The sequence below is a fragment of the Cebus imitator genome, unplaced genomic scaffold (assembly GCF_001604975.1).
Source record: "Cebus imitator isolate Cc_AM_T3 unplaced genomic scaffold, Cebus_imitator-1.0 Scaffold235, whole genome shotgun sequence".
Classification (NCBI taxonomy): Eukaryota; Metazoa; Chordata; class Mammalia; order Primates; family Cebidae; genus Cebus; species Cebus imitator.
In genome coordinates, this window is record NW_016107550.1 from 595,638 (window position 1) to 617,565 (window position 21,928).

General features: G+C 57.0%; 2 protein-coding genes across 3 annotated transcripts in view; one reads left to right on the forward strand and one right to left on the reverse strand.

Annotated features, from left to right (window-relative positions):
* FAM53B (family with sequence similarity 53 member B) overlaps positions 1-13,828 on the forward strand; it is a 116,732-nt gene extending 102,904 nt beyond the window's left edge. For both annotated transcript variants that reach the window (XM_017497853.2, XM_037727618.1), the window contains exon 5: positions 11,907-13,828. In XM_017497853.2, coding sequence (XP_017353342.1) covers positions 11,907-12,269 — 363 coding nt within the window. In that variant the 3' untranslated portion in view covers positions 12,270-13,828. The remainder of the gene's footprint in view (positions 1-11,906) is intronic.
* Positions 13,829-20,642: 6,814 nt separating this feature from the next.
* Positions 20,643-21,928, reverse strand: part of LOC108282091 (phospholysine phosphohistidine inorganic pyrophosphate phosphatase) — a 152,300-nt gene continuing 151,014 nt past the window's right edge. The window contains exon 7 of the mRNA XM_017497857.1: positions 20,643-21,433. Coding sequence (XP_017353346.1) covers positions 21,337-21,433 — 97 coding nt within the window. The 3' untranslated portion in view covers positions 20,643-21,336. The remainder of the gene's footprint in view (positions 21,434-21,928) is intronic.

Below are 21,928 nucleotides of genomic sequence, written 5' to 3' on the forward strand. Positions count from 1 at the left end.
TCATCCCTCCCAGCCCCCATCTCTCCCAGCCCCCATCTCTCCCATTCCCCACGCCCTCGGAAGACTGCTTATTTCTTGTGCTTCTTTTTATAAATATATGCAAATAGGAATTTCAATTCTATTTTATTCTCCTTTCTTATAACAGAGGATATAATAGCATGTGATACATACCTTGCTGCACCTTCTTTTCTTGAGTAATAAACCCTGGAGGTGTTCTACTGCACAGAGGTGCCCACTTAGCCTGGCCCCCTGCAGACCCTTCCAGGCTTCTTGAGCTATGAATTTCAAGTGCGTGAGTCCTTTTGGACATGGGAGATGGATCTTCTTCTGCAGGGTGAATTCCCGTCAGTAGGATTGCTTGGCCACAGGCCATGTGCATTTGGCCTCTTGGAGGCTGTGCAGGTTACCACTGTAGGAGCCCTTCCTCCCTGCATCCCGAGGGCCATGCTCAGGGTGCCTTGTTTCCCCACTGCCATCTCAGTAGACACTGCTCCAACGTTTGACTTTTTCACAACCAGATAGGTAAAAAACAGTTTCTCTGCTATATTAGTTTGCATTTTTCTAATCACTTGAACATCTTTTTGTATCTTTAAAGGCCATTTGTGTGTCCTTTACTGTGTTCATTTCATTTGCCCTTTTAAAAAAATTGTGTCCTTGGTCTTTTTCTTCTCAGTTGTATATTAGATTAATTTTTGCCTGTGATATGAGTTACAAATATTTACTACTAATTTGTTCTTTGTTTTCTGACTTTGCTTTTGACATTCTTGAGCTTTATTGAGGTAGAATTCATATACCACACAATTCACCCATTAAAGGTGTACAACGTAGTGGTCTTGAATGTATTCACAGACTTCTGCAGGCATCACCACAATCAATTTTAGAACATTTTTATCACCCCAAAAGTAAGTCCCTGCCCCTTAGCAGTCACTCTGCATCTCCTTCAGCCACCCCCACTCCCGGCCACTGGCAACCACGAAACTGCTTTCTGTCTCCATGGGTGTATTAGTGCGTTCTCACATTACTGTGAGGAAATACATGAGACTGGGTAATTTTGAAGGAAAGAGGCTTAATTGACTCATAGTTCCACATGGCTGGGGAGGACTTAGGAAACTTAGAATGATTGGAGAAGGGGAAGCAGACACATCCTTCTTCACATGGCGGCAGGAGAGAGAAGTGCTGAACAAAACGGGGAAAGCCTTATAAAACCGTCAGATCTCGTGAGAAATAACTCACTATCATGAGAACAGCAAGAAGGTAACCACCCCCAGGAGTCAGTTGCCTTCGACTACATCCCTTCCACAACCCATGGGAATTATGGGAACTACAATTCAAGATGAGATTTGGGTGGGGAGACAACCAAACCATATCAGTGGGTTTCCCTGTTCTGGACATTTCATGTCAATGGATCCACACAATATGTGCCCTTTTGCGTCTGGCTTCCTTCACTTAACATCATGCTTTCAAGGGTCGTCCACACCATAGCATGTAGCAGTATCTCTTTTCTTTTTTTGGCCAAATAATATTCTATTTTATGGCTAGACCACATTTTATGTATTCATTCACCAGTTGATAGACATTGGGTTGTTTCTACTTTTTGGATATTATGAATAATGCTGTTGTAAATGTTTACATACAGGTTTCTCCATAGACATATGTTTTCGTTTCTTAGAAGTGGAATTGCTGGGTCTGATGGTAACTCTGTGTGTAACATTTTGAGAAGCTGCCAAACTGTTTTCCACAGTGACTGCACCATTTTACATTCCTACCAGTGCTTCTGGCATTTGTGGACATGTAAATGTTTTTATCAAATTTATTACTTCTTTTGTGGTTCTGGATTTTGAGTTTTAGAAAGGCCTTTTTTTCCTCAAGATGATAAAGGAAGTCTCCTGTTTTCTTCTAGTACTTGTGTGGGTTGTATTATACCCTTTGGTCTGTGTTGAGTTTATCTGGTATGTGCTATGAATATAGAGTCAGTCTTTTTTCTTTAATGTAGCTGCCTGTCTGTTTCAGTACCATCTATTGAAAATGCCATCTTTTCCTCTCTGCTTTGAGATTCTACCTTTATCATATACTAAACTGGGTCTATTTCAGAACAGCGTTTCATTGGTCTCTATAGCTATGTGTATACGCCGTTTTAATTATGGAGGCTTAATGTGCTCTGGCATATTATATATGGTATGGGGTAGTCTAGGAGGGTTGGCTTCTCTACTGTTCTTTATAGAGTTTTCCTGACTAATCTCACTTGTTTATTTTTTCGTTAAAAACTTGAAAATTAGTTTGTCTTAAGACCATGGGGATTGGGAGTGCTGTTGATATTTTAGATTGGGATCATAATAGATTTATGAATTAATTTAGGAAGAATTGGTACCTTTTTGAGGTTGAGTTTCTATCCGTGACACAGGTTTCCTTTCTATTCGTTCAGTCTTACTTTTCTGTTCTTTAAAGTTTTCTTTTTTTCTATCGATTTTGCCAATTCTGGTAAGTTTATTCCTAGGTATTTTATTTTTTGCATTGCGGGCGTGTCTTATTGCTTTTGAAAGCAGGTTTTTGCTAGCAAGAGCAGTTGGATATAAGCAGAGCTCCGAGACCACCAAGAGCCACAGGCGCAGTGCGGGGTGGAGTGTGGGAAGAGGGGTCAGACTGTCCTTGATGGTCTTAGTTTATCCCTCCAAACACTTCTGAGACTTTGAGGCTCTTAGGAGCCTCATACACATGAGAAACTGAGGCACTAAAGTTAAATGATTTGCCAGGGTACCTGGAGGCAATTCCCTGAGCTGGAATTCCAGCCCACGCTTCCCCACCGTCCTGCTGGAGGACCTCAGGCTTTCCTGAGCATGGCCCGGGAGTGACGAGGTCTGATTGCATGGCAAGCAGCTGTGCAGTCTGGGGCAAGTCCCTTCTCCTCGCTCGGCCTCTGTCTGCTCATCTGCAAGAGTGGCTAAACCGGTTGGTGCTTTGCTCACCTCTCCAAGAAGGATCCCTTTCCTCCAGTGCGCCCTCCATGGAAGGTGATATCTGGAGCTGAGCTGTGAGCTGCTGGGGTGGAGCCCAGAGGCCCCCCGTGCCCAGGAGTCCTGTCTTTGGCACCCTGATGTGGCCCCAAACGAGTGCCCACCAGCCCCTCTGAGGGCCTTGAACGTACCTGCTGCGTCCCTAGTCCTGCTCAGAAGCCACCCCCCGGAACTGTGCGCCCTGCTGGTTGGCTCTGTTCAAGGTCTGTGGGCGCAGGCCGCGCATCAGCCTCACCGCCCCCCCCCCCACCCCGCCAGAACCCTGTGTGCTTTGGAAAGGTCCCTTGACTTTTGTTAGGCAAAGAATTCTCTTCACGCCAAGCTGCGAGTGAGGTGGATTCACAAGTCCTGTCCTGAGTGTGTGCTGGCTGGAATGTACACCGCAGAAACAAAATGTTTGTTTTCCAATTGTGAGAGCACGGGGAGGCCCTTTGGCATCAGCTCCCACACCTTCTGTGTTGGGGCAGGCCATCTGGGACCTGGTGCAGAAACAACGTCGCCACCGTGTGGCCTGTGGAGTGCCCGCAGAGAGGGGCCACAGGGTTGGCCACCATTCAGAGGACGTGCGTGGCTCTGGACCTCCAAGGCCTGTTCCTATTCACAGCACCCTGGGGTGTAGGCCTCAGGACCCCAGGGCTGTGCACACGACCGGGGTGGGCCCTTCCTTCCCATTGACCCTTTGCCCCCAGGCTGCACGATGCACCCACTGTGAGCCTGTCCAATGGCATGTGGAGTCAGGGTTCCCTGCACACCTGGCAGGAAACGGGGTGCACACAGGAGCTTGGGCCTGCTTCCGGTGTGGCTGCTGCAGAGGCGGGTTTTGGTGGGAGAGAAGGAATCTGCCAGTGAAGAGGCAAACAGGGTGGGGCCGCCAGGCTGGCGCTGACCCAGGGCTGGTGCATTGGGGGTTTCTGTGGCTGAAAGAGTTTTGCTGTAGAAGGAGCCAGAGCATGTGTGGGAGCAGTGAGGGCAGAGGGGCCCAGGCAGCAGAGCCGGAGGAAGAGTGGCCTTGGGGAAGGCCAGCCTGAGAGTGGCGGCCAGGTTCTGGCCTGCTTGGTGGGCTTGGCCTGATGAGCAGCACTCTGTTGAAATTTGCAACCTCACCGGCCAACCAAGTAACCTTCCAGGGCTCCTTTATGAGGAACCCTCTGTGGCCGACAGCGCACGGGATGAGTGGAATCCATAGAGGAGCTGCTGGAGCCTGCCCTTGCCTTCCTTGGGTCTGGCAGGGGAGATAGTAGACTGGGCCTGTTGGCCCTTGGTCTGTCTTCAGAGGCCTGGGTTTTTAGGTGTCTGAGCTGGGGATGGGCTGTCCCCAAGATGAATTTCTCCTTCCCCCATTCCTTCAGCCTCCAAAGGCCATAGGTCATTTTCCTTATAGTCCTTGTCCTCAGCTGGGCCCTAGGCCTCGAGTTACCAGAGGCAAGGCCACACTGCAGAAAGAATCCAGGGGGAGGGCTGCCCCCAGGATGCACGGCTTGGGGGCCCCAAGAGAGTCACCAGAGCAGGGACAGCAAGGCCAAGGGATGGCTGGGGGTGGGGAGGCCATGAGACAGCCCCAAGCTGGGTGCCACCCTTCCTGAAGTGACTCAGGGTGGCCTGACCTGGCTCTGGCACCACCTGTGCCTCCCAGACCTGGAGGGGATGTCAGATTTGGGGCAAGATACCTTGTCCACAGAAAAGGAAAAATGGTGCCTGCCCCGTGAGCCTGACCAGCCCGATACAATGCCTCTGAAGTCTGTCCCCTGCTGTACTGGCTCCTGGAAAAGGAGTGACCACAGTGTCTCTGGCATGTGGCAGGCACTCAGTACATGTTCGTTGGCCTCTGCAGAAATGAGCTGAGGAAACACTCACAGGAAGGCAGGCACTTCCCTAGGAACTGAGCAGGGCAGCCTCCCACCCTGTAGATATTTACCGCCCCCCGGGGCTATTTGCTTCTAGAGCCTGTGGTCTGGGAAGAGCCTTGCATATTCAGTGCCAAATCAGTGGTGCTCCCAGGACCCTGGAGTCCCTTCCTGCTCCTGGCAACTTTATTTCCCTCTTTTCAGGCCCTGGCAACCAGGCTTCCCCATCTGGGTTTTGCTGGCACTGTTGCCCTTCTTCCTGAGGGTAAGGGACAGACCACACTTAGAAGGGCTGCCTCTTTTGGGATCCAGAGGTGGCAAGCATTTCACAAAAATGGGCTGGGTGTGATACTGTCCTCCACTTTTTTGTTGTTGTTGTTGTTGGAGAGACAGGGTTGTGCTCTGTCACCCAGGCCAGAGTGCAGTGGTGCCATCTCGGCTCACTGCTACCTCTGCCACCTGAGCTCAAGGGATCCTCCCACCTCAGCCTCCTGAGTAGCGGGGACCACAGGCATGCACCACTATGCCAGGCTAATTTTTAGGTTTTTTGGGTAAAGATGGGGTTTTGCCATGTTGCCCAGGCTGATCTTGAACTCCTGGGCTCAAGCAATCCTCCTGCCTTGGCTTCCCAAAGTTGTGGGATTACAGGTGTGAGCCACTGTGCTTGGCCGATGCTATCCGTTTTTAAAACTGGGCACCAACAGGACCCTGGGCGAGCAGCAGACCAAATGCCCGGAGGAAGGGCCCTGCAGAGCCTGAGCAGTCAGCCCCTAGGGAAAGCTGGGCCATGCCCACGGCCTTCGAGGCATCTCTAGCACCTGCAGCCTCTGAGGAAAAACAGCTCCCGCCACCTGACCCCTCTGGCCCCAGGGGGCAGGGGCAGCAGCTTCCTGTGAGAAAGAGAACAGCCTTCATGCAAAATCCAGATTTACCAAAGATGGATTACAGATAGGCCAAAAATATGCTTGCGCCTTTTTTTCTTTTCCGAAATAGTTTTTTAAAAGCCTAGGAAACCACATGCCTCGCCGTCTTAGTTGTTTCTGTGCCAGCTTCCAGCACAAATGGGACTTAGAAAATTTCCAGGCCGTTGGCCATCGTTCTCATAGCCTGGTGTTTTCTGGATACTTGGAGAATTCCGTTCTCATGCAAGTGTCTGTTTGGGGAGGAAATGCCTCCGCTCAGCCAGAGCCTGGAGCCCCCACAGCTTCCAGCAGGGCAGCTGCCAGGCCAGGCTGGGGACCAGCTCTGCTCCTGACTTTCGAGTTGGGCTTGTTGATGGCCCTTTCTTAGAGGGACTTGAGGTAACTCCGTGAAGCCGTGTGACACAGAGTGCCATAAAACTGGACTAAAAAGAGGGAGAGAGCAATAGAAGGAGGAAACGCAGCTCTGCCCGCCATGAGTGGCGGCACAGGAGAAGTGGTCATCACTCGCCCAAGAGATGCACTCGAGCGCCTTGGGGAGATGGGCATGGCGCAGGCAGGGGCCGAGAGGAAGCCTCATGTGGGCACTACCCTTAGGACACTGACTAACCAAGGAGAGGCGTCCCCAGCCACCACTGCTCCCAGCACATGCCAGGCAGGCTGGAGCCAGCAGCTGGACTCCCCAGGGTCGCAGTGGCCCATCTCCAACCATGGCTTGACATTTCTCTTCTAGAAAGAACAGTAGTACCAAGAAGAAGCAAGTGTGCAACTATAATTACATTAACACCCGGGGTGCTTTTTACCTGTGGCTTTAGATTGGGTCCCTAGGAAGCAGGGCCTGAGCTGGGGATTCTTGTGCCAGTGACAGATAGAGGGATGCTCCCAGTAGGAGCCTTCAGGGAGGCAGGGGAAGCCCACGACTGACAGAGGCCCAGCAAAGAGGCGGGATCAGCTCAAGCCACTTCTCAGCCTGGCACTTCGGAAACTGTGAAGGGTGACTGGCACCTTGGTCTTGATCCTGCCCAAGGCGAGGGGCAGTTCCTGTCCCTGTATCCGTTGGTCATTGGTTGGGGGTGACCCCAAAGGGAAAGGATAACCTCCTATCCTAGGTCTCCCAGCCCAGAGTAGTTCTGGAAGGGGCAGCCATGAACTGTCAGAGCCAGTGCTCGCAGCAGTGGAGAGTGTGTGCTGCCCAGGGTTTAGGACCCCAGGTGGGGCACCAGCAGCCTGGCTTTCCTCTTGGGTTCCTTGCAGTGGCCCTGTGAAGCAGCCTGGCCGGGGACAGCAGTTCCACTTCCCAGGAGGGGAAACAGGAAGTGAGGCCACTTGGTCAGCAGAGGAGCTCAGTGTCTCCAACTGCAGAATCTAGTTCCCCTTGCTCCTCCCCGGAGCTCTCCAGGTTCAGGACAGAGCCAGAGCCCAAGGGGTGAGAATACCCGGCCTCCTTTGGAGAAGGCAACCAGGACAAAGGGGAGTGGCCACTGCTCCCAGATATGTCACCTGACCAGCAGCTTAGTCTCTGTCACCAGATGCCCACTCCTTTGTGTGGGGATATAGTTCATGAGTTCTGGGGACTCCTACGCCCCTGGCAGCTCTCCCTAGAGAAATCCGGGAGCTGTTTCCCCTCCACTCCCCAGGCCTTGCCCTTCACAGCCCAGAGTGGGTTCTAGGTCACTACTGATAAAACATGGGGTTTAGTTCAGCTCAGGAGACGTTTCTGGAGTCTCTACTACATCTTCACCCTGCAGGCCCAGGAGCAGCAGCACATGGGGCAGGGAATGAGCTTGCTGGGCTGAGGCTGGACAGGGTGAGTGGCAGTCTGCCTGGCAGCAGTACAGAGCCAACATGCTGAGTCAGCGTGTTTCCTAAGGCGGGACTGGATTTCAGCTTGTACCTAGAAGGCAAGGACCAGGCCACCTTTGTCTTTACTCCCGTGCCCAGCCAGGGACCTCCCACTCAGGAGAAAGTGTAGGAATAAATATCGGCACAGAACAGCCCTGCAGAAGAGGGGCTGTTGCTCCTAGCTGGGAAGCCCTGGGGAGGCCGGCTGGGGCAGGCTGAGCAGGAAATCCGACTTGCGGCCAGTGGGCATGGCCAGGGTCTCTGTCGTGGCTAGAGCTGAGGTCCAGGGGGTCTGATGGGAAAGGCAGGGGCTCCATCCCAAAGTTACCTCTCCAGCAGGCTACAGTGGCCTAGCTTTTGCAGACTCTAGGAGTAGGTCCTGATCCATGTCCCTGGCCACTGGCCTGAGGCCGTATGGACAGTTCCCACAGAGCTTTTCACCTGGGCAGGGCTGTGCCAGAGTAGGTGGCCCAGTCCAGGGATAGGGCTGGATGTCAAGAGAACAGAAATTGGCGGGCTGGGGGACAGTTGGTCCCAGTGCAGCATTTTCACCCTGGAATAATGTGTTCATGTGGCACGTTGAACTTAGCCATTTTGCAGACGTTTTTGAGGGCACACAGGCTGCCAGGCTTCCGACTGGCCATGCAGTGTTCTTTCATGGGGTGGCTGGAGCTGCTAGGAGATGCTGGGCAGGACCTTGCCACTGGGCCGTGGAGGGCACAGGGCAGCTACAGGGCCTGGGTGTGGCACGCCATGGGAGTCTGCATGGGGAGGGCTCGCGAGGGATGGGGCTTGCAGAACACACATCGCCCATTGTGGCCGCCACATTCCTTCCTTAGGAGGGCCTCAGGTGAGGCCCGCCACCAGCTGGGGCAAACAGTGGGTGGTTCTTGGCCTTCTCTCACTGGTTGAAATGGCTGAGTTTTGAGTCAGCAGCGTTCTCAAGGTGACACTGGCTTTGAAGCCAAGGAGCAGGTATATTTGAAGAATATGGGGGGCCCGGTGGCATTCCCTGGTTTGCCTGTGACGAGATTCACCAGCACTTCCTCGTAGACTCCCCCTGCATCACAGCAGAAAGGGCCCAATTAGTCCAGATAGCCCTGAACACCCTGACTTGGCAGGCAGGCTGGCTGGCTGGCCGCAGCCCAGAGGTGGAAGAATTGCCTGGCGTTGTGATGCCCACATGGGTGGAGTCTGCCCCTGTATTGCCTGTCTGACCTCAGCCCCTTCCAGGTCACAGTGAGGCAAAAGCCACACATCTGTGAAAGTTCCAGCTAATGGGTCCCCAGCGCCCATGCCTGGCTGTGGCTAATGCATAATGTGGCTGACTTTGGGCAGCTGTGACAAAGATACCTTAGACTGGGGAAACCTACAAACCACAGAAATGCATTTCTCTTAGCTAGACACTGGGAAGTCCACGATCCAGGTGCCAGCAGCCTTGGGTCTCGTGAGGGCCCGATCTTCATAGTTGGCACTTTCTCATGCCCTTGCCTGGTCGGAGAGGCGCCTGCGCCCCCTCCAGTCACTGTTGTGAGCCCTAGTCCCACGCATGAAGGCCCCTGCCATGACTTCATTGCCTCCCAGAGGCCCCACCTCTTCATACTTTTGTACTGAGGCTTAGCTTTCAACATAGGAATTGGGGAGGAGGCACAAATTTAGACCGTAGCACCATGATGAGTGCCCAGACCCACACAGTCATGGTGGCTCAAGATAGGCACCCCTCACCACCTGCACCTTATACTGGAGGAGGCCAGTGGGAAGCCCTGAGCAGGACCGAGAAGGCAAGCACAGTTGAATGCGCAGGCTGTGCTCCCACTCCATCCACCTGAGAGGCCACAGAAACACACAGCCCTTCACATGACAGTTCGCAGAAAACACGGGCATGTGTTCGGGCGTCAGGCACACTGGTCTCAATAGACGTGGCTGGCACCCAAGGCAGTTGGCCTTAGTTCCCACTCAGTCACCCACCTAGAACCGGTTCACAGCACATCATCCGGCTGCTCTGGCCTCGGCTGGACGTGACTGTTTATTCTTACACACCATGGCTTCTGTACAGGCCGAGAAACAGGCTGCTCAGCCAGCATCGGGAGAGGTGGGCCTGGCTCCCTGGGCCTCTCCTGGCCTCTCCCTAAGCCTCCTCTATCAGGGCAGCCTGGCGGGGCAGAGCTTGGGACACACGGCTGAGGCCACCCAGACTGGGCCATCTCGCCCCTGTTTCGTGCCCCCTGCTCAGTTCTCCTGTCCTGGCTCAGGTCTAGGCCAGTCAAGAGGGTGGCTGAGAAGCAGGAGCCACCTCAGAGACCGTTTCCTCAAAACCCCACCTCACACTCAGGAGCTGCTGGCCCGTCTCCCAGCCCTGTCGGGGGCAGGCAACAATCCCGGGGCTGTCGTGCAGGGGTCGCCGTCTCCCACCCTCTCCCATGGTGGGGAGAGCGTGCTCTGTGCACACCCCCGGCTGCGCTGAATCCCACCGTGGCCCGGAGGGCGGGCCTGTGGCTCCATGGGGGCAGCTGCAGGGAAGGGGCTCCCCAGTGGCCTGGGCCAGCATCTCTAGTCTCATGGGTGCCCTGCCCATCTCCCCAGTCCCTGTACACAGCACCTCCCAGCACCTCAGCCTTCAGCTTTCTCAGTTAATCAAAAGATTCCAAGAAAAGCAAACCCATCAGAACAGCTTCCTCCATGGAGTGTCTGGGAACAATGCGTGTGCCCACGGCAGGCACCTACACCGTCCTCCAGAGATAGCGCCTTTTATTTCCCGGTTGCTGAGGCTGGTCTGACAGCTTGCTGGCTGTGACAGCCGGTGGTCACCTGTATTTCAAAGAGACGCGCAAACACTGCAGCCTTTGAAAGGCTCAAGCCCTCGAGACAGGTCTGTGGTCTTGGCCTTGGCCAGCGTGCGGCAAGGGAGGCGGGGGGTGCTCCAGGGCTTCGCTTTGCTCTCCCGGTCCCCACCCTCTGCAGGGAAGAAACCAAAGGCTGGAATCCCCCGCCTCATGTGCAGCTCTCCCTGCGCTCTCCTCTGGGATGTGACCTCCATGCAGCTGTCCTGTTGGGGATATCCAGGGCTGGGCCGCGAGTGCCCCTCACTGTCCCAGCCTCCGTCTTGACTGGCTGGCTGGATGGTGGCATGTGCATCATTCTGAGAAGAAGGCTGAGTTTTGTGCTTTGCCCTGGGAGCAGGCTTTGAACCACAGCGCCCTACCCCCGTTGCTGGCAGGTGACTCCAAACAGACCCGGCCTGCGTATCCTTGAATTCTTGTTCGTGCTGGGTCAGGCCCCAGGCCGCCTCCTGCCCCAGGCCAGCCCCCACACTCGGAGCACTTGGTGAGCAGAAAAGCTTTTGTGTAGTCTACTCTCCCTCTAGGGCCTCAAAGGGCCCAAAGGGCCCAGCAAGGCAGGCAAGGACGTCATGCATCTCTTATAGAAGAGGCCCCCAGCTGGTAAGCACCAGAACCTGGAGCCTGGTCCCTGCTCAGCAGACCAGACCCCCCAGTTCCCAGCACCTGTGGAGGGCACTGGGCCACTCCTTTCTAGAGACTCAGCGTCTCCAGGTGAGCCTAGAACTCACGTTTCCACCAGCTACCCGCGTGGTTCTGTTTCACACCGGGTTCAGGACCGGCTCCGCCCCTTCCACCCACGTCTCCCTCTCGGGCTGTGGAGGGTGGGTAGAGCGGGCATTGTCACCCTGCGTGTAGCAGTACAGCCTGACCACATCTCCTCCGAGTCAGGTCCCTTTTCATGGGGAGCGTCGCAGTGCGTCAGCACATTCATATGTTTGCAGAGGTCCCGTCTGAAAAGCACCCTTGATTTTGCCACCGTTGTGGGGTGGGTTACTCTCTTCATTTGCATCTGACAGTAAGCTGCTGAGCTTTTACGTGCATCTTAGAATGTTTTCTTAAGATAAAAATCCGAGTAGTGAAATCACCTGATCAAGGAATTGGATACGTTTTTCCCAGGTTGCCCTTCAGAAGGGCTGTGCGTGTGGTGTTCGGAGCATTCCATTTCAGCTTCCCCAGAGCTGGGCCTGCGTCACACGTGTGTGCTTTGCCGAGTTAGTAGGTGAATAGTGGAACTGTGCCTGTCTTCATGAGCACAGTGCGTGCACGGGCCGGAGGTGTGTCTTCACGAGTGCATTGCTGATGGCCCCTGTCCTTGCCCGGATGGGGGGAGCCTGGGACGTGAGTGGTCTCACCACAGCCTGGTTTTGGTGGTTGCTTTGTGGGGTGTGCAGTCCTGGGGCTCCAGGAGGGGAGTGGCCCTTAGTAACTTGTATGTCTGCCCCTCCACAGAACTGTCAGGCCTTCAGCAGCCTCAGCTGCCTGAGCACAGGGACGGAGGACTGCAGCCCCCAGAACCCCTTCGCCTGCCATGTCAGCACCACCAGGGCCTGGACCGCCCTGCTCTCAGCCTCCGGCCCAGGGGGCAGGACCCCTGCTGGGACCCCAGTCCCTGAGCCTCTTCCCCCTTCCTTCGACGACCACCTCGCCTGCCAGGAGGACCTGTCCTGTGAGGAGTCAGACGGCTGCGCCCTGGACGAGGATTGCGGGAGGAGAGTGGAGCCGGCCACAGCCTGGAGGGACCGCGGGGTCCCCGGGAACAGCCTCTGCTCCCTGGACGGCGAGCTGGACATCGAGCAGATAGAGAAGAACTGAGGGGTGCGAGCCCAGGTAGGGCTGGGTGTGCTGGAATCCACAGCCCTCCCTCTGGGCACTAGGTGGGCCCTTGAAGGGGAGCCCAACTCTTGGGCCTGATGAAAGCTTCCTGAGCGGTGTCGGGTCCCAGAGAGGGAGCCCACCCGCTGCCTGGGGGAGAGCCTGGCCTGGCCGCGCCACACAGCTGGGTGTTAGCTTCTCGCCGGCTCCCCGAGCGTGGCAGCCACCAGGTCCTCGGAACTGCCACAGCCCAGGGAGCAGCTTCGGAGTCTGGGTATTTTCTGCCTTTTTCCTCGCGGGATGTTGGGCAGTCTGTTGCTCCCGGCAGAGCTGGGCACCGCTCTGGATCCCCCTGGTGGGGGCGGTCAGGGAGGGCCTGGGGTGGGGGCCGGGGGCCATCTGCTGCATCAGGGCCCTTCGTGGCCTCGCTCAGGTTCGCTTTTGGGGAGTTGGCCCCACAGCTTCTTTCACTCAGTTCTATTCCGTGCCTTCTCTCCCGGGGCTCCCTGCTTCAGGCTTGGGAAGGTTCGGGAGATGCTTCTTTCTGTAACCCCAGAACCATTTGGCCTTAATTCCAAGTGTGAGAGACAGAATCCCTGGGGTACTGGACCGGCCCTCCAGACGGTGAGCCTGTGTCCGGAGTCTCAGGCCCAAGGAGCAGCTTGGAGGGTGCTGGTTAGGGGCCTTCCACGCTGGGTGGAAATTTGGTGGATCTGTTGGCTGAAAAGACAGACTCACTGTGCCTCCCGCAGCATGGAGAGCCGGGCCCCATGGTTCCACCGCCATTGAGGCAGGTTAGCAGATGGCAGCCCTTCTCTGTGGCTGGCTGGTCACTGAGTGATCAACGTGGTTGATTCCGGTGAGTGTAGGGATGGCGCGATACCAGGGGGTATGTCTTGAAAATGACCTGGGGAGACAGGAGCTGCGAGCGGGTGCACAGACGCAGGAGCTGTGCAGTCAGGAGCGAGGGCCGTCCGCTGTCCATTCTGCGGGGGCCCCTGCAGGGTTCCAAGCACCTCCCATTTGTTCTTGAGGACTGTTGGCTGTAACCAGGGTGTACCACCCACCCCAAGACAAGCCCACACCCTTGTCAGCTTAGGGGGAGCCCAGTTCTGAAGGCTGTGTCTCTGCCGTAGGCCCAGCCACGGGCACAAAGCTGGATTCATACTCCCCGCCCCACCCCTCTCCCGCCCTGGCTCCCTACCCGGGGGCCTCCAAGGAGCCTGGGCCCCTGAGGGTTTGCTCTTGGGTAGCTCCTCTCCCTGCCATGCAGACACCATCACATGGGCTCTGCACTATGGGAATCTGGCTTTTAGCGAACTTGGCATCTTCCGCAGACAATAGCAATCGGGCTGGCTTAGGAACAAGTGGCTCATTTTCCCATAAGGCTAAAAATAACTGGCGCGCTCCTCGCGTTGGCTGACATGCGTTAAAAGCACTTTTGTAGACACTTTGCTTTTGCTCGTCTTCCATGGACGAGTGAATGCCTCGCTTCTGCAGGTCGAGCCCAGGTGGTTCTCACCCTCTTTCTCCTAAAGAGAAAGATGCTTTTTGGGAAACTTTGTTAAAGCCTTCTTTTTTAACTACATCAAAAGGGTGGTGGTTCAAATTCCAATATGTGGGTGGCGTTTCTTAAAAATCAGCTGTAAGAAGCTGGCAGAAAGCCCCCAGCCCCGCCGCCCTGAGAGATGGTGTTGCCAGCTCAGGGTGGGTGGCACGTGGGGTATGCCAGGCACTGGGCAGGTCCCAGAGTGGGGGAACCAGCTCGCCTCCAGTGGCCGTAACTCCTGCCAGAGGCACATCTACTTGTGACCCCGGACAGCCAAACCCAAAGCTGGGGGCTCTGAGCAGAGACCTCATGCCCTGTCCCTGCCTAGGTGTATCATGGAGACCGTGTCCTCTTAGAGCAAGTGTGGAGGAGGCCGGGCAGTTGTTGGGTGAATGTGGAGGGCATGATCCCATGCCTTGCCCCCAGAGTACCACTGGGCACAGGAGGTCCTGGCACCACACTCCTGTGTGGCCACCGAGGACACACCGCCTCTAAAGCAGGCTTTCCTGTGGAAGGCAGAGGCAGTAAGGGAGGCAGGTGGTACCGGTGGAGGCTGAGGTGTGCGGCAGCCCCCAGCTCCCTTTGTTTAGGGCTGGGATGGGAGGCACAGGGTGTTAAGTGTGTGTCGTGGAGCTGGGGGGTAGGTGACCTGCCCTCAAACCCTGCCTGCCACCTCCCCACTCAGGCCTGGTGGCAGGGTGGGACAAGCCATGGAGCTGACCAAGTCACAGCCTCCCCGCCTCTCTCAAAGCTGGTTCCATCCACCAGCAAGCTCAGCCCCAGGGCACTTAGGCAGAAATGACCCAGCCTCCTCAGACCCCCCACCTGCCTGTCCTGTGCCCACCACAGCTCCTAGCCCAGGCCCACCACGAAGCAGTCAGGGGAGAAAATGGCGGCTGTCTCTTCTGCTTAGAGAAAGAAATGGCCTTCAGCTGCTTCCATATTTGCCTTTTGACTGGAGAGCGTAGATCCCATCTATAGTTGCCACCCCGTCATCCAAGCCACCATACCGCCTGGAGCAGCCTGTTCCTGCACTCCATCCTGCTGGCCCCAGGGCTTCTGGTCTCAGAGCTTTGGGAGACAGGCTTGCCCAGGAGATGACCGCCCCCCATGTTGGTGTCCCCACAGGCAGCAGATAGCTCACCCCCACCAGCATGATGACCCCAGCCGGGGGCAGTGGCAGAAGCCTCACTTTTGCCCACGAGCCCTGCCTCTGAGGGGAGACTGAGGAAGGGCAGGGCCAGGAGCAAGCCTTGCCAGGCCACCTCCCTGCTCTTGGGGCCCTGAAGAGTGGACTAAGCCTGCAGGAAAGCCGGGTGGGAGGAGGGGCTTTGTGCCACACGCAACCCACTCATTGTAAAGCCCCCCAACTGCCTGAGGCTGCCGTTCACCTGTGGGGCCCGGGCCTGGGGCCACACCCTCTTGCCCTACTTGCAGTGGAGGCTGGAGCTGCCCTGGGCCTCGGGCTCACAGGGAGCTTGTTCTGACCAGACGGACAGATTTTCATTCTCAGAAAGCCTTACTTTTCAACAGATTTTTGTAGCCAGTTTTGTGAATTTGTACACTGAAAGAAAATTTAAAGGGGAAGTCCATAATAAAAAGAAAACCAACCCCAACTTCCAAATGGGTCTCCTGGCGCGGGGGCGTGAGGGGCCATGCCCTAGCTGTGCTGCCTGTCTGAGCAAGCTTCCCCAGCTGTGGAACCCCTGGCCCTCTGCTGGGGGCTCCGCCTTGGTGTCACGCCCGCTGCACCCCCATTTCCACTGATGTGCCATCTGTGGCTACGGGGGTGGTTGCTTGAATCACGGCCACTCTAGACGCCAGCCGGCGGGGAGGCAGCAGGCTGGCTGCACACCGGGGCAATGATGCCGCACCTTGCCATGTCCACGCTGTTGGTCAAACCCCTTTGTCATGCCTCTTTAAAGAGAAAAGAGAAAGATTTTTTTTTTTTAATGGCAGACTGAATGGAGATCTTTTAGCCTAGGTAGGATAGTCTGACCTTCTAGCATAGTCTTTTTGGCAAATGATTTGTGTTTTCACGCGTGGGGAAGCTGTCCTGGGGGGTCGGGCGATGGATAGCACAGAGGCTGTCTCGGGGTGCAGGAGCTTCCCGAGCTGGACGGTGTGGGTGTTGCAGAGCTTCAGGAAGTGTGGCGGGCAGAATGCAGAGACCGGGGCCCAGGGCCCGCCGCCCCCTCGGCCTGGCCTCCCCGCACGGGCCGTGGCTTGCACCCCAGCCGCTCTGGTCTCTCAGGAATTTGCTTGTTACTTTTACTGTGTAAATAAAGCTTCCTGGTTCAGTCCCCATGTGTCTGGTGCCAGCTGTGTCGTTTCTGTTGGGTGTGGTGAACTGGCAGGTCCCCCCCTTCCCGCAGGAGCGTTAGCTCTGGGCTGGGAGGGACACGATTGGACCCTTCTGTCCCTTCCAAGCCTCGGGGTCTGAATCGGTAAAATGGGGCTAGCAGACGTCACAGAGCTGTGGAGAGGCTCAGGCGCAGGACGCTGTGGGAGCAGCCGGGGAAGGTGAAAGGCTGACCGTGGCCGCAGCTGCGTCATGGGAGCCTTCCAGGGCTGGGCTGTTCCGGGTCCAGCCGGGACCCCCAGGACAGCGGCGGGGAGACACTCCTTATGTCATTTGACTTAGGAGCAGTGGAGGAGTCTGCCCTTCTGGGCACATCAGCTCAGCCTTCGCCAGTGCCAGGAGGCAAGGCCGCACTGCAGGGTGCTGAGCCATGCCCAGCCTGGCCTAGAGCCCTGAGGGGCCTGGGATGGCCCCTACCACCCACCCACCGGGGTAGCGGAGGAGGCGGCGCACAAAGGTCACCAGCTCCAGGCTTCTGCGCCCGCAGCAGGCAGCACAGTGCGGATTTCTGCTGCATGAATTGCGGGGGCCCCAGAAGCACGAAGCCAGCCCAGTGTGGCTCACTGTCCCCGTGTGTGGCCCTCTGCTTTCCCCGACTCGGGAGTTGGGGTGCTTGTGGCCTGGAGGGCAGGCGTGGAGAGGTTTGGTTTCTGTAACTCAACACTTGCCCACACGATCTGCCCGTGGAAGCCTGGCCTAGAAAATTTGTGAGGGCCAGGGCAGCCCCTCTGGGAATCTCCCTGCCCTTTTTTTTTTTTTTTTTTCTTTTAACAAGAACCTTTAAAAAAAAAAAAAAAGGTTTATGGAAACTGAACTCAAGAAACAGGGGAAGCAGGGCTGCTGGGAGAGGTGAGCCCCTCATCCTCACTGCTGTCCCCATGGCCCTGCTGCACCCAAGGCCCAGGGACTCACTGATCCGAGGCTGGACGCATTGACTTCCCCAGCCCACCCTCACCACTGCCTTGTATCTGATGGATGAAGCAGGGCAGAGGCCGGCGGGGGCTTCTACCAAGCATAGTGCCCCCATCTGAGGGTAGGGCACCTGGAAGAACCTCTGGCCCTTGTCAGCCCCTTGCCGCCCCCCATCCCCAGATGAGGTCCCTGGCTGGATGGCAGCTCCATTCTGCCCTGCCGTGGGGCCTGGCCCTTGGCCTCACCCCAGTGCAGTGCCCAGGCCAGGCGCAGGTGCTTCTGACATGGGACACGCACGGAGTCTCCTTATCTGCACGGCGATCATAACCCTGTGGGCTTACGAGAAAATCAGTGTGAACCCCGCGGCCGCCCTGGATGGCCACTGTGTCCGGTGTGCAGGAAGAGGGCCGGAGGAAAGAAGGCGGGAGGAAATGCCACAGAGACAGTGCTCAGGCTCCCGGGTGACTCTTGGTTTCTTTCTGTAGACTTTTCTGGTAAATATCCTGTAATAACACATGCTGCTTTTATAATGTTAAAAAAAAAAAAAACCCAAAAAACAAAAATCAGAACTGAATGCAGGCTGCCCAGTGTGGTCACCGCCCACACCAGGACAGTTCTGAGGGGCAGCAGGGGCTAACGGCACTGCTCCGGGTCGGGAGGCGGACTCCAGAGCTCCTGCCCGAGAGCTGTGCCACATTCGTCTGTCCCACCCTGTCCCCACCTCTGCCCTGAGTGAACATACAGGAGCCTTGCCAGCTGCCAGCTGCTGGCCAGCCTCCCTGAGAGGGGCAGGAACCACCACCCAGCAGGACAGGCCCAGGACGGTGGCACCAGGTCAGGCCTCAGGCTTTCTGAGGGCTCAAGCTGAACGGAAGGAGGAAAGAACTGAAGTCAGCTGGCCCAGGGGCGCTCACATCTGACGTGGAGGCCTCTGCCTCACTTGGCCCAGTTCCCAGCCTCATGTCAGCGAGATGAGGACATGGACATTCCCTCATCGTCCCAGAGCCCCCTTTTTTTTTTTTTTTTTTTTAAGACCAAGCGTCGCTCTGTTGCTCAGGCTGGAGTGCAGTGGTGCAATCTTGGCTCACTGCAACCTCTGCCTCTTGGGTTTAAGCGATTCTCCTGCCTCAGCTTGTGAGTAGCTGGGATTACAGGCGCCCGCCACCATGCCTGGCTAACTTTTTTTGTGTTTTTTTAGTAGAGACAGGATTTTGCCGTTTGACCAGGCTGGTCTCGAACTCCTGACCTCAAGTGATCCGCCTGCCTCAGCCTCCCAAAGTGCTGGGATTACAGAAGAGAGCCACTGTGCCCGGCCCACAACCGAGTCCTGACAGTCATTTGAGGAAGTGGCATTCGCTGGCCTCACTCCTCCACCTGGCACCACATGCCGTCTTCTGTGGTTGGGGTTTGGTTGGGATGGAGACTGCACCCCTGTTCCTCGTCCGCCTGGTCTCTTTGCCAGCCTGAGTCCTGGGGTTGCTGAGCAGGTAGGGGGAAGTCTGGAGGGTTGGGGCCATTCTGCCACCTGCCAAGTAGCTGCGATGGGAAGAGATGGGGTTCCTGTGACGGCGCTTGGGATCCTAGGCCCAGCCAGGCCTGAGCTTTTAAGTCCTGACACTGCCAGATCTCTCGTTGGACTGAGCCACTTTGAGTGTTCGTAAGCAGCACACTGAGCTGGGCTCGGTACTGTGTGGGCCCTAGAGCTGGAAGGGGCGAGGGTGGGTGAGGCCCAGGAAAGGGGTGCTGCTCTTTCGGCCCGCCCCTCCGCCCCCCACCCTGCTGCAACTCTCGGTGGTTGGGCCTGGCAGCTCAGGAGCCTGGGAGGTGCGGCTGGGCCCAGGCTGTGGCTCACTTGGGGCCTTGGTGGGAAAGACCCTTGGGAGCCCCCCTGGCCTGTGGCCCTGGGTGTTGTGTCTTTTCACAGCAGTTCATACACGTGCTGAACACAGGGCCTTAGCCCACTGCCAGCCCCGAGCTGCAGCCCCACGTGCGGCCAGCGGCTCCACGCTGCCTCTGCCAGGGCCCAGGCCCCCTCCACATGCTGGAAATGGCCAGACTGCTGGAAGGACCCTCAGTTCTGGGCAGCACCGACCCCCGGCAAGCATCAGGGCACGCCACATCAGCTCCAGCCAGGGGACAGGGCACCCTGTGGAGTCAGGAAGTGCCTGCTAAGGAAGTGAATCCCTGTATTTTGTAGACAGGGTAATAGGATTAGCGGTTACAAGACCATCACTGGTGGGGCTGGACCTCACCCCTCAGAAGAGCCCATCTCTAGAGTGAGGACACCGGTGTCCTGGCCCAGCCAGAAAGTCAGCCACGGGGTCACTACACCCCGAGGGAGGATTCCAGGCAAGCGTGGGAAGCAGCACTGCAGAAGGCGCTCAGAAGGGCCTGGGAGGCGGGGCCGGACCTTCCTGCCAGTCGCAGCCCCATGCCTCACTCACTGTTGGCCTTCAGCAAGTCCCTAGCTCACTGCACCCCAGGCTCTAGACCTGTGCAATGGGAAGAATGACAGCACCCGCTTCACTGAGCCCACCGCAGCCCAGAGGGTGGCATGCTCTCTGCCCAGACAGAGCAGGAGTCTGCACCCCCAGGGGTTGTCCCTCTGGGCACCCCACTCCTGGGCAGCAACTAGAAAGAGGAGGCCTCAGCTTGAACTTCCTCCAGAGGGGTCGCTGTCTTGGTTGGAAGCTTCTCCATGAAACATAAAAGGAGAAAAAAACTAGAGACCCACAAACGAACCCAACAGCACGCACAACCCCTCCAGGCCACCACCGAACTGCGGCCGCCACCTGAACGTCCCGTGTGGTCTCCTAAGGAGCTGTAATTGGGGACTCCATCGAGGGGCCAGCCATCCGCATGTTCTCAACGAAGGGGCCAAATGGCCCTCCCTCAGATCCAGTAAGTAACACTGGCCTGGCTGGTGGCCTCTCATCTTGATGAAAAGACTCAGTCACCGTTTCCCCTGATTCTGACTGAACAGTGGCCGGCCTTCCTAAAGCTGCCCTCGTCCCCGCTCGGGTCCCACACTTTCTCATTGTCTGCCTTCATGTAATGGAAATCCTGTTACAGGGACCCCTGGCTTCGCTCAGAAGCAGTGGTCTCCCAAGGGTTGGCAGTAGCATCTGAACTCATTTAGGGAGAATTGGAGCAATCGAGTTATCTGTTCAGCTGACGGATTCTGAAACCTGAAACTTGCTCCCAGGAGCCCTGTGGGAAGGCTGCTGTGCCCTTGGTTGGGAAAGCAAAGCTCATCACCACCCACCACCAGGCTGCAGGCTGCCCCGTTAGGGAGGGCAGCGCCAAAGTTTGCCCTGGACTGCCTTGTTCCAGATGGGGCCAACGGCAGCTCACTGGCCCCTCTGGGCCTCAGTTTCCCCATCTGCTAAGTGAAGGGGTTGGAGCAGGCGAGGTGTGTCAGGACCCTTGTCCCTTGCCCCTCTGATATTCAGTGGCTCAAGCATAAGGCAGGACAGGGACAGTGGCCCAGACCCTGTTGGTGGCCTCCCCTATTCGGTTCTTCCTAGCAGTCAAAGCCTGAGTCAGAGGCTGCTGGTCAAGGCAGAGTTTATTGAACTGTTAATTTCCTCCTGCACATGCCGGGCATGACAACTTCAAGTCCGTCCAGCAGTGGCTCCAGAAAGTACCCTGTGTGCCTCGGACACAGGCTGCAGCTCTTGCTGTGTAGCACCGGAGCCCCCACAGTGCCCTCGGGAGCTGCCCCTGGTCCCTGTCTGCAAAGGTGACTGTGGGGACAGAAAGCGGCGGGCTGGTGCTATTTCGGGGGTGGGGTGGTGGGTAGTGTGCTTGGGCAGTCGCAGGGAGGCTGACGTGGTTCTGCGCTGCAAGATCTGTGCACAGCAGGCCCCTGGTTTATTCCAGGCTCCTCACTTAAATGCAGAGATCTGAGGAGGCGGCAGTGGGCGAGCGCCTCCGAGTCCAGTTAGGTGGAGTTTACTGCAGTTAAAGGACCAGGTGCATGGTGAGTGAGTGAGTTCCGGGATTTGGGAGCTTCCCAGAGGCCTGACAGGTCTGTCTCCCTCTCCTGGACTTCACTACAGGAAGCTGAAGTCAGGGCCCAAGCGGGAGCAGGCCACTCAGGTAGGGAACATATGCCTGCCCACACAGGACAGAAGGCAGGGCTGTCAGGGCCTTGGGTGGTCTGGGCACTGGGGCGGGTGGAGGAGGGGCAGGGGTGGGGGAGAGGCAGGGGTGGGGGAGGTGGGGCTCTCCCAGGAGGCCGGTCACTTGTCCACGTGCTGCAGCAGCAGGTCCACAGCCTCTGCGAGGTTGTCCACATACCCATCAGCCTTCACTTCCGGATGGTGCTCGTCACTGGGCCTGGAGAGGATGGCAGAGGTTAGTCCATGCCCCCATGTTGACCCCTCTACAAATACACCCACCTAGCATCTAGCACAGGCCTGGCCTCAGCTTGAGGAAACCTCCAGGTCTTGCCAGGCAGCCATACCCGTGACCACTGGCCATCCCCCTCTTCCCTGTCCCCTACTCAGGCACACATGGCCCCTCCTGACTGTGCCCTCAACCTGGACACCTTCCCAAACCTGTCTCCCATTGGGAGCTTGCTCAGCCTCGTGGCGCAGTGACAGCGGCCCAGCGCCCTCGGGTCCCCAGCACAGGCAGCTCACCTTCGATGGTGGGGACGTGAGTGTATGCTGCTCTGGGCTCCCCGGGGGCTCACCCTGCATCCCTGGCCTGGCCTAGTGCCTAGTGGGAGGAGCCCAGGGCATGTGCACTGTGGGGACTGCTGGGGGAGAGCCCCAGAGCTCCTGCCTGCCCTACCTTGAGGCCTCATCCACCCGACAGAGGGGGCACTGG